This window comes from Achroia grisella, unplaced genomic scaffold (assembly GCF_030625045.1).
Source record: "Achroia grisella isolate CSIRO2021 unplaced genomic scaffold, CSIRO_AGI_Agris_v1 utg1096, whole genome shotgun sequence".
NCBI classification, from domain to species: Eukaryota; Metazoa; Arthropoda; class Insecta; order Lepidoptera; family Pyralidae; genus Achroia; species Achroia grisella.
This window is the reverse complement of record NW_026712575.1, coordinates 1442518-1457190: the sequence shown is the minus strand read 5'-3', so window position 1 is coordinate 1457190 and position 14673 is coordinate 1442518. Positions and strand designations below refer to the sequence as shown.

General features: G+C 34.1%; 1 protein-coding gene across 1 annotated transcript in view; it reads left to right on the top strand.

The window, feature by feature from the left end:
* Window positions 1-14673, top strand: part of LOC131849132 (guanine nucleotide exchange factor DBS-like) — a gene marked incomplete at its 5' end in the record, with an annotated part of 90322 nt that overhangs the window by 74228 nt on the left and 1421 nt on the right. Inside the window, 8 exons of the mRNA XM_059199129.1 lie at window positions 4832-4966; window positions 6990-7175; window positions 7473-7664; window positions 8080-8205; window positions 8698-8895; window positions 9279-9487; window positions 9806-9998; window positions 14403-14535. Of these exons, the coding sequence (XP_059055112.1) occupies window positions 4832-4966; window positions 6990-7175; window positions 7473-7664; window positions 8080-8205; window positions 8698-8895; window positions 9279-9487; window positions 9806-9998; window positions 14403-14535 (1372 nt within the window). The remainder of the gene's footprint in view (window positions 1-4831; window positions 4967-6989; window positions 7176-7472; window positions 7665-8079; window positions 8206-8697; window positions 8896-9278; window positions 9488-9805; window positions 9999-14402; window positions 14536-14673) is intronic.

The following is a 14673-nucleotide window of genomic DNA, read 5'->3' as shown; positions in this document are numbered from 1 at the left end:
TCACGGGTCATGGCTTAATTTTATACCGCCATCTGTATTATGATTGTCATTTGTAATACAAATCATTGCAATATCAAATACCCATTATTTTCCTGTCAACATTAATTTTAATTTTTCTCACTGAAATAAAAATTTAAGAATATAAAACATACTTGAAGATATCAGGATATTTAGATATTCATGAACTTGGATACTTGGGTGTGTAGATTATTTTTGGCTTATACATTAAAACTGTCTACATAGATAGATCGTATCATAGAGTACCATACAAAAGTAAATTTTCTACATATTATATAATTAGGATGCACGAACTTTTATCTTTGCCTTTCTATATAACTGTACATAATTAATGCGCCAGTATATAAAAAAAAACAAAATCACATATAGTAATTAAAATTATATCACTAATGTAACACTACTATCCTATATTTTCAGCAATATTATTTATATTTATAGCTAGTGTACAACTGGAATTAAAACTTGAAAAATATGAAAGCGTTTACGACGGAGATAACTAATAAACTGTACTGAAAACGGTACTGAAATATTTTCGATTCCAGTTCTTTGGCGGTAACGGTATCTATACGTATCATTAGCATTCTTATGCAGGTATACCAGTAAAAATAGATCAATACAACTGAGACAAGGTTTTGTTTGAGAATTTTGTTCTGTGGTACCCGTGCTTAATGATCCGTAGATAATAATAGGTTATTGTCGAACTGGTTGAACTACAAAATCAATTATAGTTTGTAGAGCAGTAGAGAATGCTTGGAACAAGGGTTGTGTGTGTAGGTAAGTATCTATATATATATATATATAACACTAATGAGATGAACAATGAGTCAGCGATCTTTTATCTCGATACCTGCACTTCAAAGAATAGAATTGTTTAATCTGTGGTCTAATTCTCCTGAGTACTTAGGAGAATTAGAGATCAGATTCAACAATTACAGTAGACTAAACAAGTATACTCAGTATAGTATTCATTAAAGCCTAAATCAAACTAAACTTTAACAAGTACGTTTGAATCATAGCCTTCGTCAGAATTTACATCCTAAGTACTGAGGAGAATTAGACCACAGTTTAAACGATTACAATAGACTAAACAAGTATATTCAGTATAGTATTCATTAAACCCTAAATCAAACTAAACTTTAAGAAATACGTCTGAATCATAGCCTTCGTCAGAATTTACAATGTCTCCAAATGACAACACACGAAGAAATAATCTTTACGTGTCTAAATTGACACGCAAATCTGCTATGGAAGCATTTAGTACCTTTCTTTAAAATAAAAATAAATACTTTAAGGCTAAATACAAAGTATTTTTTAGACTTTATGGCATTTAAGCAAAGGTTATATGATATGGCGATAGAATCACAGCTAACATTGTATTACAGGCAAATAAAATTTCACATTCTCACATGTTACCACGTGCTTAAAACTAAACAGAGAACAAGCACAGATGTTCCTTAGAAAATACAAAACGAAACAATGAACCCTCGAGACTCGGCTTCTTGGACAACCGTTCAATACCTTTGAATTTGAAATGAACAGAGTCCTTTGAAGTAAGCAACTGGGCAGGTGTGATGCTCTACAAAGACATAGTAATACGCCGTATATATACACACTAAGAAATCTACATGAATGCGAGTTATGGTAGGTACTACATAACGAAAGTTGTTTATACCCGTTATGGTAATTCTAGTAGTAGGCATAGTACACGCAATGCCATCTACAAAGATGCATAATGTATTTCATATTTAGAAATATATGTGCTATTTATTCATATTCTTAAGAATTTTGATAACTTCTTTGCTTATCTTTGGAAGCTAGCTTTAAAATATAGACCAATATTTTAATATTTACTCAATTCTAATCGTAAATTCTTCCTCAACCGAAATGAAGTGTCTGTCTGTTTTCAGCTATGTAGGCATAACTGCACGGCGTGTCTTGTCTTGCCCATATTGTATGCAGTATCCGCCTCATGTAGGAAATTGCTCTACATAAAAATATTAAATATTTGTAATTCAAAAGAAAATGCAATATTTTTGTAACAACGTATATGTATGTAATAATATTAATTATAAATTAGATTGTAGGCAATCAATGTTAATTTATATTTCATACGTAAAAGCTGTGTATCGCCATAGCGCCAAACTAAAATACATAGAATTGTTAATTATTTTTATTATATTGGTTTTTATTCAAAATCAATCAATACAGATAATAGCAAAATATCTGATGTCGGCCACAACACCCCTCAGAGCTTTAGACAATGGGTAATAACCTAACCCCAGTTGTGAAGTTTTAGAAATATTTTATATTCTTATAAAACGTAGAAATAAACAAATGACAAATCAGTATAAAAGGCATTCATTACTTCGATAAAGTATAAAATAAAAAAAGAATTAACTGCGGAAACTATCATATAATAAGTAAATAAACTATCTACTTCGAACTTTTACAAGTGAGTAGATTCTTGCTTAATATAAAAATGTATAAATCTTTGTATATTCTGGTCAAGTCGTCAGCACTTGAACCGTCGCATCGCGTCGCGTCGTTCGATGTTTACAAGTTCTTAACGGCCGCACACGATAAAGTAGAGCATCTGTCGTGCCGGTTAACAACATAAAGTGAGGCAACAACATTTTTTACTGCCCCACGTATTCCCGCGCCCCTTCGCATCCCGGCAATCGACGTCGCCAGTTCCTTGTTCCATCACGGACAAGTACAACACACAGCATGTGCCTGTCCGCTTCACACAAACGTGTCACGACATATCCCAATAGTGTTACAGAGTTACTTGATATGTTTTGTGTTACTTTATGATAATAAATATGGATACGATTAATGTGGTACTGAAGACTGGATATAAGATTGTTAAGGATTTCTCGGAGCAACATAAACCTGTAAGTTCAGCGACCAATTCTCGGCTAACGGAAGTTATGTTTGTAAATAGTGGCTATTTTAAAATGTATTGTGTTAACACATTCCAATGTAAAATTTTAATAACTTGATGATCATAGTCAGTTGTATATAATCGATGAAGAAATTAAAATTACAATAATAAATTATAATGAAGTTATAGAAATCGTTAAAAACTAGCGCATGCATGCCACTTTTTTCATTTTCATTAGATACATTTCATCATACATTCTCTGAGCTTTTTCTTCATAATAGATTTTTAAATGTATTAACGTGCCACTATTAATGCTATAGATACTATTAACAATATAGATAAATAATAATAAAAATAATACGAGTATTATAAATTAAATATTCTATAAATCTGTAGTCTATACACATTGTAATTACTAGACGTAATTTATTACGTCATTTTAAATTGAATTTCTGATTACCACTATATTAAAAAAAAATACACTCAACATATGTTTGTTTGAGAATCGTTTAGAAATCGTTTCGAAATACTCGTATGCGTTCTTATATCAATAAAATCTATATTCTGTCTTAATTTTATATCCGACACTTCACTATCTTTCTGTAGTCGAAGTCGAAATGACGTCCGTTACAATTCGAAAAAATGAGCAACGTGTTATGAATTCCATATGTAATGTGTATCACCTGCTAATGTAAAGGGGCCCGTAACTTCACGACATTATCAAGCGACGGAAGAAACTAAATTTAGGGCGCCCGGTCTCTCTGTTTGTAAGATAACACGATAATGTTCGTGGGATTTCATTCATGTACTATATACTTAACAAGAAGGTTGAATAACTTTATACTCATAATTAATGTCCCAAAACTCGTCATATTTCCAAACGGAAGTCTGCCCGTCATAACCTATAAAAATGACGTAATTAGGTATATACATTCCTGATGATATTCAATTTTATATTTACAAAATATAATTCTGAATAATGTCTAACTGCAGCAATGTACTGGGTACATGTTGGTATTGTGTTATAAAGTTGTAAACATAAAAAAAAACGATACAATAACACAATAGAGGGAATAAAAAAATATGTGAGTTACAAGTCTATGATTATTTTATAAATCATTACATAGTATTAAACAAAGTCGCTGTCACTGTCTGTCCCTATGTATGCTTCAATCTTTAAAACTACGAAACGGATTTTGTAGCGGTTTTTTTAAGAGAGTGTTATAGGGGTTTATATATATAATACATGTACACGAGAAGTTAATTAAATATATAAACAAAAAAAGTATAAAAACGGTAATGCAGAAACTATCATATAATTTCTTTTATCAACTTTCACAGACTCTAAAATCTCAACAAGAATATATTGTGTCCATTTTCTTATTTATAACCTCCAATAAACCTATATAATTAATAGTGTGCTTTATCATTTTGTTTCTCATTAAGAATGTGCCTCGAAAGAAAGTGATGAAGCGGTCCAATATGTTGTTTTGTTATTTATTGCTATTATTGTTTGATTTAGCCTCCAAAAAACGCTGGTAGATGTTTTAAAATAATATTATTGAAGGACTGTACGCTTTACGTAGTTTGTTATAAATGCTATTTTTATATAATACTAACGTCGTATTCTTATACTATAAATAATACAGCATGATTACGTTTAATAGGTATTTACTTGAGTTTTTGAATTAACATAAACGATATATTATGTGTAATGCTGTAATGTTTACCAAAAATGTATTATTAGATTTTTTATGTATTACAATAAACTAATGTGTAATAAAACCTATATTATTTTTCGTAAACAATACATATATAATAATAATAAATAACTCTATATTTCATACAGTGAACTAATATAAATAGAACAGAAATTGTATAACGGATGGTCTTCTAACCAATCACTTAAACAATTTTTTTTGTCCTCAGATGGAGACGTCTGGTGGTTCAGAAAGCTCAGGTGGTGAAGATGCAGAAGCTCGGCGGTCGCGCCGCGGCCACGTCCTTGCCGAACTTGTGCAAACAGAGCGGGTTTACGTGCAAGAGCTCGGCTCGATACTGACGGTACGGATAATCTTTTATTTCCTTTTTTTTTTGTAATTAGAATGACAAACAAGCTGGCACCACGGCCAACGTTATGGTAATGAGTAATCGTCGCCTAAATACATGACCAGTACTTCGACAAAACATTATCATGTGATATTAGTGCGTTGCCGTTCCGAAGGAGTGAGATGTTATAGCATAATAGATCTATATGTAATAGGTATAGCATTACCATTACCATTAGCACAGGTTTTCTTTCACTATTCCATATTTCCATTATAGATTTATTCTAATCTTAAGGGCAGAGGGAGACTGAAAAAGAATTGGATGGCCTGTATGAAAGACCATATGGTAAGAAAAGGAGTAAATATCGAGATGGCTGCAAACAGAGATTAATGGAAGAGAAAAACATATTTACGCTAACCGCAAATAAATGGGATAAGAAAAAAGCAGATGATGATGATTTATTCTAATCTAGAGGCATCATATCAAGGCAATCGACAAGGAAATGTCCACAATATAATGCGCTATTTGTTATTATCATACAGAACATTAAATTAAAATATTCATTTTAACGAGGAAATCTTTTACATTTAATAACTCAAACGAAATTAAAATAAATTAATAGTTAACAATTCGCATGTCTCAGTACATTAGTTGCATTTCAGCTCGATATCTCCACCATTACGCGCTCTAAAAATTATATGTGCCATTGAATATAAGTGGCCCACATTGATCAGGGGCCCCGCGTGTGTAAACTCATGCGTATCTGGTGCATCGTATCGTATCGCTGTTCACGATACAGCGCATGCACTGCACATCGAGCGAAATGCAATGCATGTTACACATTCGCCAAGTGCACTTCAGCTCGGGCTCCCGCACGCGCGTCATACTTCGCTGCTCACTGCACCATGAAATATGGAAAATACGACCTCTATAAGTCTTCTGCGAATATCAGTGTTGGGACCTCCTATTCTTGGTATTACCGCAAAAATGAAAGTCTCGCCCCTGTAAAAAAGAAACGACTTACCAGTGCGACATCTGATTCCACTCTGTTCAGTGATTATATGAATCAAATTCCACTATTCGAAAGAGAAATGGCTCGTGCTAAGAAGTGTTTAAAATCTGTGAGTGATGCAGGAAGAAATAATCGAGTTAAAGGCAATACGCGCGTCATCAAACCAGTGTATATGGAACCGTTCAACGGAAATTTCTTTTACGGCAAACCGCTGCCTGGTTATGAATATTCAGAAAGAAGTGAGGAAAAGCTTACGTATCTACCGGATTCCGATACGGTTACTGCTTCTGAAGACTACACAGTGGAATCACTTACAACCGCTGCTACTATTGTAGATGCACCGGAATATGTCAGGAATCCTCTATACGGATATTCCCATACAGATGTACGCGTTTCGACACCTGAATACTTAAGCGATTCAATAGGCTCGAAAGATTCACAATTAAAGTCATCAAGTTGCACTGAATTAAGAAAAACGATGGACAGTACGGATCAATCCAGAGATGTCTTAACAACCATTCTCAAGGATTACAAAAGAATAATGAAAGAATGGAATCATACAATAAATGATCATTGTCCTTCTCTTTCTCATAGCAGCAAGAAAAGTATGTCTAGTTGCATGCAAAGTTTACATTCCACTCTTCCGCGTCGAAAAATAAACAGGTCTTTCAAAGTTTCAAGGAGTAATACCTATACCCGTACTTATTCGGGAAAATGCAAGAGGTACCAGATGTCAAATGAGAGAAAAACTCAAAGTTTACACAGAAATCAAACATTTAGTAATTGGACGTCAACGTTGCAGAAACTGAAAAAAAAATCTAAGTTTTGGAAGACCCATGAAAGTTTGGCGGCGTCGGAGTGCGAGTGTTTGGAAACTATTTACGAAGATTATGACAGACGTTTACAAGATTGGTGTGATGCAGTTAGTTACTGCTCGTCTTTGATTAGCTCGGTATTATTTATAAATTATTCCATAAAAATAAAGCTTTTTAAAACATAAATAATCTTCCCTTTTGTTTGTTTTAGGGGTATAAGGAAGAAATAGAAAAATCAGAAAATCAAAATCTACTACCTTCAACATTAGTCGGACAAGCAGATGTCCTGTTCGGTAATCTACACGAACTCTTCACATTCCACCAGGATGTGTTTCTAAAAGACTTGGAACGATCGATCTCAGCGACAGAACTTGTTGCATTATGTTTTGTGGAAAAAGTGAGTTCATTTTTGCTCTTTTATTACATAGTCTTGATTATACATAGCTAAGCTATTTGATAAATTCATAAATAATTATTTATGATTTGTCACACATACATCGTTATATTTTGAAATAAAATGTACTCATATGTACCCGTAAAATTATTAAACGTCTAGTAAACCAATTCAATTATGGAATGAACTGTCCGGTCCTTATCTTTCGACCTAAAACACTACAAGAAGACTGTAATCGTTATGAATAAGGTTGGAAATTGATAAATTGTTCTTCACCTTATTATTTTGTTATTTTTCCAGAGGGAGACATTCTTCCGTCTGTATAGTTATTATTGTCAGAATATTCCGCGCTCTGAACGACTACGCGAAACATTAGTGGACACACACCTGTTCCTGCAGGCGTGTCAGTTGAGGCTCGGACACAAGCTACCCCTCGCCGCTTACTTACTCAAACCTGTACAAAGGATCACTAAATACCAGTTATTATTAAAGGTAAGTTTTAAGACCGAATATTTGTTATACAGATAAGACTTCATAATCGTGGCGTTGTTGGATACAGGTCTCTCCTTATCAGGCGAAAATTTCAGTGCTTGCTATTATAATATTAGTCAAGTTAACTAATGCACTATCGATAGCGGTCGAAAAATGTAAAATATTTGAACTTAGAACTTAATAATTATAATAAAAAAGAATAAATGAACTTAGACTCGTAAACACTATTGTGATAATAAAGTTAATATTGAACTTTACATACGAGTACATATACTTGCAAAAAGGAAACCAAAATAAATAAAATGAAAAATTATAACATTTAGGCCCTAAGGGCTATCTTAGCTAATGAATACCTTTTATACCAATGCATTTCTTTTTATCTATTTAAGAAAGAGTGTTCACAATTTTCTTGCAGGACCTACTCCGGTACAGCGAGTGTGGCTCGATGACAACTGGTATCCAGCAGGCACTTGACTGTATGCTCGTTGTACTCAAATGCGTCAACGACTCCATGCACCAAATAGCGATCACTGGCGTACCTGTAAGTTCCACAAATATTTTAGCAGTACTTTTTCCTACATCAAAAAAGCTAACGCCATCTAATTAAAAAGTAACACCTTATTACAACTTATGAGACTTTCGCTCATTCTGCAGAAGAATGTACCTATAGCGTACCTATATATATATATAGGTACTATACTTTAGGGCTAAACCGTAAAGCCTATTGCTGATTGTAGAGATAGGACTATTTTAACCTCCACCAAAATAACTGGACACTATGATTTTATTTAATGGAATAGCAAATATTCTGATACGTTACCTGATATAGGTGTTTGCCGTCATATTGATCAGTATGGATATCACAAAACTTTCCTCATGTGTTACAAGGAAGAGGAAATCCGAAAAAAATAGAAAAATATGGGTACAAACCTCAAGGGAAATAAATGTCAACAATTCTCTAATCCTTTAGTAATTTTGCATCTATAGTAATAACATTTTTCCTGACCTTACAATCAAATATTTTCTCCTTCAGGTGGATCTCAGCCAACAAGGCGAGCTACTAATGCAAGGCTCGTTCCTGGTAGTATCAGAGAACAAACGAGACATCCGGCTGAGAATACGGCCGCGTCGGAGACACATCTTCCTTTACGAAAAGGCGATGCTCTTCTGCAAACCAGCAACTAAAAATAGTCATAATAAAGCAACTTACCACTTCAAACACGATCTACAAGTAAGCACAGTTTATAAATAAAAAGTAATACTTATAGTTAAACATTATACAACCACATCAATTATAATACGTAAATTAAAATATCCAGTGTTCTCAGAAATTATAATAACATAATCAATGTATGATAATATTACCGATTGTGAGGTCGACGGTGACGAATTTTTGTAATTTAACATTTGTAATTTTTCCCCAGTCAGATTTCGTAACAAACATCCATACATATAGTCACATTATACCTATTAGTATACTAGATTATGTTCGCATATTACCTTAATGTAGTTTACATTATAGCTAATTGTAACGAACTGAATTTTTCAATTTATAGACATTCTTTGGCTGATGCTGATATAGACAAATACATAAATTTATGTATTAATTTCCAGATGTCACAAATCGGCCTAACAGAATCAGTAAAAGGAGATCCACGCAAATTCGAAGTATGGCGACAAGGCAGACAAGAAGTCCACACTATAACAGCACCCAATATTGAAGTAAAGAGGGCGTGGGTCGACCGCATCAAGCGAGTATTACTCGACCAGTTGAAAGAGCTGAAAGGCGAGAGAGTACGGCAGTATGGTGCACAGCATCATAGGTTAGTAACCACTTAAATGTATACCAATATTTCATCTTGGACTTGAATTGATATGCGGTCGAAGTGAGAGCGAGAGGCACCTATACTAGAGAAATGTCTCTGCAATCTTCTAAAAGATCTTACATTGCCTGTCTAGAATTGCAGTAAGTTCTATACTAGAACGTATATCTAAAATTGCATTAATAGGCTCATCCACCAGAAATAGCAGGGCAAGGCAAAAACACGAGCCGTGAAGGCGATTGACGTACGGCGGCGCACGGTGAATCTATGGAATGCTAAGTTCGTCTCACTATCATTATATAATCCGTACATTTACAGGACGTTAATCCAAGCGAACTCATGGGACGTAACGCCGGGCAACCCCCCGAGGAGCGCGCCCCCCGCGGCCGCGAGCCCCGCGCCCCCCGCGGCCCCCGCGCACGCCCGCGCCGCCTCCTGCGACGCGCACGACGAGCCCTGCTGGTCCACCGACCCCTCCGACGACGACGACGACGAGCCCGACCACGCGCCGGTACGTATATCGCTGCTCGCTTCCCGCCCGCTACATACCACAAGGCTGCATGCTATAGCCTCACGAATCGGAATACTCATATGTACAAGGTATAGTCAAAATTATTGCCGTAACAATTTTTTAAGGTAGATTTAGTATGGGATTAATAGGATTGTAAAAAGTAGATTCTTGAGAACAATTATTTATCGTTCTTACTTTATTAATGAATAAAATATAATTTAGAAGCTAAATGTTGAATATTCCTAGTTATAGTTTAATTGTGCTCTACATATAAAACCCATATTTATATCTCTTAACTTTATCAGAACCTCTAGCATTGACCTGTGTTGCGGTTTGACTATACCTTAAATAATTTTTCAATTTATGTAAAAATGGATAAATTACGTACAGTTAAAATAAATATAAAATATAAAAATAATTCATTCTAAATACATAGGTAATTGGCCTAAGCAATTTGTCAATATTTATATGTAAACTTTTGTGTACGTCCTGTAATGTTTACTAACTAAACTCGGTAAGGCTTTTGGGGTAGCTTGACTAAATGCGGGTATCTACAATTAATGCCAACTAATTTTGGGTTTGCAGTGTTGAATGAAGTGAAAACCACTCGCTATGTAAGTGTAAAGTGTTTTATAAAGGAATGCGGGCTGAACAGTCACGGGTAGCGCATGATGAAAGCTGGCAACCCGTTCGCACTTTGCTTCCCCGTAACATGAGATGTACAAAAAAATGTCTACGGAATAATTATATTAGTGGTGGAAGGAAATAAAAACTCATTTTTGACAGAGAATTTGGAGTAGTGTAGCCTATTAGATATAGTTTAATCATGTTCCCTGTTCTACTACAAATTCTCCGTTCCAGTAAGAATTATTTACCGTACCGTAATTACCCAAGTCCAAGATTCACGCCGTCACTGCCTAATTAATTTAGCAATACCACTCCATCATCGCTTAATTAGTTATTTTTTAATTATAAAATAATTTAGGCACTGGCACCGAAGATATTTTCAGTTACGCACTGTTAAGCACCGATATTAAATTACAATTTAATTCACCTTAACGTATCAAGGTGTATATACATTTTGATAAACCACGATGAAAATGGCTGTGCGCTATTGGCGCCATCTTGTCGTGTGTCGCGCGATTCAAAATGGCCGCCTTGTCTTAAGTTGTATTGTTCAACAGGTGACGGAGGCCGTCGGTCTCAACGGTACCATACACAGAATGGTACAATTCTTTTCGGTATCGGGCTCCACGCAAGCCACGTCCACATTTTACGTGTCACAGTACTGATAGTGTACCCTTTACAAGCGCACAGGCGTGTAGAGGTTTTGTAAATACAATGAAAAGAGACTGATTTAATATCCAAAGTTTTTTAACCAAAGAGTAAACAACGAACGTGGATATATCAGTTGTAATTGCCGAACATTAATTATCCGTGTAAGTCATGTTTTGTTTGTATGTCACTCATTGTCAGTGTGCTTTCTCGTTTTGTTAATCTTGCGCTTGCTTTGAATAAATGTTTGCGACATCATTGTTGATGATTATTTTAATTTTTATATCAGTTCATGAGATATGTAGTGTTAATATTATAACTATCCTAACTGAATATTTACTATGTAAATATATTTATTAATTAAATACTCGACTATTAATGAGTACCTACATACATAAAATACGTATACATATATATTTTAATTATAGATCATGTAAGATTACTGTTATCCATATCCATAACAAAAGTAGGAAATATACACATAATAATGTCTAAAAGCACATACCTACTTATATATAAAATAAAGAGGTTTAGGTACATAATTACTGTACTGATAGTTTAATATCTCTTTATTCTACAACTGACCACTTCTTATGACACTTCTTATAAAGCACAGCACAGCACCAAATCGATTGTCTTATACACAGCTTGAATATGCGTACTGCTTGTATTCACTGTTTTCATTCACATACGTACAACACAAGTGTTTAAGTGTGTAGTATCTCTTGTGTATTTACATAGGTATGCCAAATTTATCATTTCAACATTCCACCACTTCACACGCTGGACTATATATAACGTATATATATATATATATACAGAAAGAGAGAATAATTGTGAGTCTTTTTAAAGAGTGTCTCTTTCAAAATTAGCCACAATAATAATTTAAGAGCAAGATTTCCTATAATGGTTTCATAAGATTTTTGAAAATCTGGTAAACATCGGTCAACGCCTAAGAAATGACTGTTTTCAACGATCTTATGATGAATATTGGATGTGATACACTATTTAATTATATAATTCTGGATTTCCAAATTACTCAAAAATTTTTTTGGCGTAATTTCATGCCGAGCCCTACGAAAAAAATACTAGAAAATTTTAGTCCAATTAAGCCACAATACACAATTACACATACAATAATATCTAATTATATTTTGTTGACAGAATTTATAGGTTCAGTAATGTAATTATTTTGGCATACCTTTTTTCAGAAATTATTTCACTAGCAAAACTGCAATTATTTTGAGTTGATAAGCACTTCAATTGGACTGTAATATGGACGTGTAAATCTGTTAATTTCCCGTCACTATAACCTACTCTATGTATTACAATTATTGTTATATTTAATTATGTAATATGTATTATTATTTTACATATTTATTACTACTATTTTAAAATCTTGACGTATATTATGTCCTCATATAAAATTTAGGAGCCAATTTCTGAGTTGTGTCACAGAATAATTGTTATTACCAGTTATTCTATGGTTTTACTAATATTATCCTCAAAATGTAAGTTTTAGTAGATATCAGTACAGACTCACACCAAATAACTGAACTTGTTTGTCAGTTATGATTTTAATTGAATTTATAAGCTCTTCCGTATATTTGCTTTGGTGATGTTTACGATACTTTTGCAGGTATATATTATTAGTATTTAGATCTCAGAAACCATTTAGTATCTATTGATTTTTGAGGATAGATGACGTTTATTTTAATCAAAACAATAACATAGAATGACATAGACAATGAATAGAACAACCTCAGACAATAGGAGACTTTTAAATTGTATAATTTAAGAACCGCATTCAGAAAACCATTTTCATTGATCGATGGGCAAAATAATGTAGTGTATTATTTAAAACAAAACCCGAAATACGATAAAATCAGAATTCATTGTGAAATTGAGGATCTCGGCATGCCGGTTTTAAAGTGGTGGATCTAGATGAATTTCTTTTGTTTATCAATCTAGCTAATCGATAAACAAAAAACATTCATTTTAGATCAATAGTAACCGTTAAATCATCCGATTGCCCATATTTCCCCCTACTTATCGACCCATGAAAATAAACTCTTATCTAATCAACTTGCCTATTACTATATATACCTATACATATATAAATATAAGAATTTATTACATAAAATATGTACATGTAAACAAATGTTTATTACAGACTTTGCTTCACTAACGCATGGTTTAGACGCAGTGACTGCCAAACTGATTGAAAGCGATATAATCGTGTGTGTAATATTTGCTATGAAACGTTTGTTCAAGGCAGTTTGGCTAGTGGTGGAGGTGTGCATGCGCAGTCAATGTAATCTGAATGGTTTGAAACTATATAAAAGCTAGAATCACAGTAGGTAAAATTAAATCCATATTATAAGTCAGTGTTTTTCAAAATGTCGGCGTCCTCTAGGCGGCTAAATGTTACTCACATTATATATTTTTAAATGATAAATATTCTATTGAAGACGTCAGATTGTCGTCGGCGATATATACCTACTATTTATTCATTATTGTAACTATCGAAACGGTGGCATTTATTTAAACTAACAAAGGGACTGCCTCTAAATTTGATTTTGCACTCAAGTTTGAAAAACACTGCTCAATATGAAGATTGAAAAGTTCAAAGAATATTCTCCATGAATTAATGTTCACAACTTTTTATTTCGTGGTGTGATTCTAGCTAGATATCATTCACGATGTACCAACTTGAAACACAAAGTCTATACATTTTTTTCTTCAAATACTGAATGTGGCCTAAATAAAAAAAAAGGTACCGTACTTTACATAAGTTGCTTAATGAGGCCTATAGTTGAAGTATTATCTCTATATTCTCACGTTGGCTAGAATGCAAGTAATCTGTATTTCAAGCTTAACTCTTTCATATGTCTACTATTTGAAAGAGATGGATGACTATGATCAAGGTATAGGTCAGGTTAAATTAAACAAAAAACATCTTGACTAGCCCTATACCTTATGAACAATGCGCCACCAAAAGCTTCCGAATTACGTAACATTCACAACAACATCATACAAGTCACGCATCATATTGTTAACAAAGCACGTGGCATTGAAAAGACACGGTATGGCGCTGTAAATAAGACTAAAGTTGCATTGGGTGCGCAGGCGGTGGGGTGCGCGTTAGTTGCACTGTCGGACTACACGGCGGTGGGCGCGAGCGAGGTGTCGCTACGGGAGGGCCAGCACGCTGAGCTGCTGAAGGTTGGCTGTGCTGGGTGGTGGTACGTGCGGCTTGCAGGTGCGTATCGTTAGGCTCAAACTTCATAAAAAGAACAATGCCATACCAACACACCGAATAAGAAATAAACATAAGTACTTCAATGGGTAAGTTTAATCGTGCTTTGCTTTTGTGCTATGTTCTGTTCGCAATAATTTT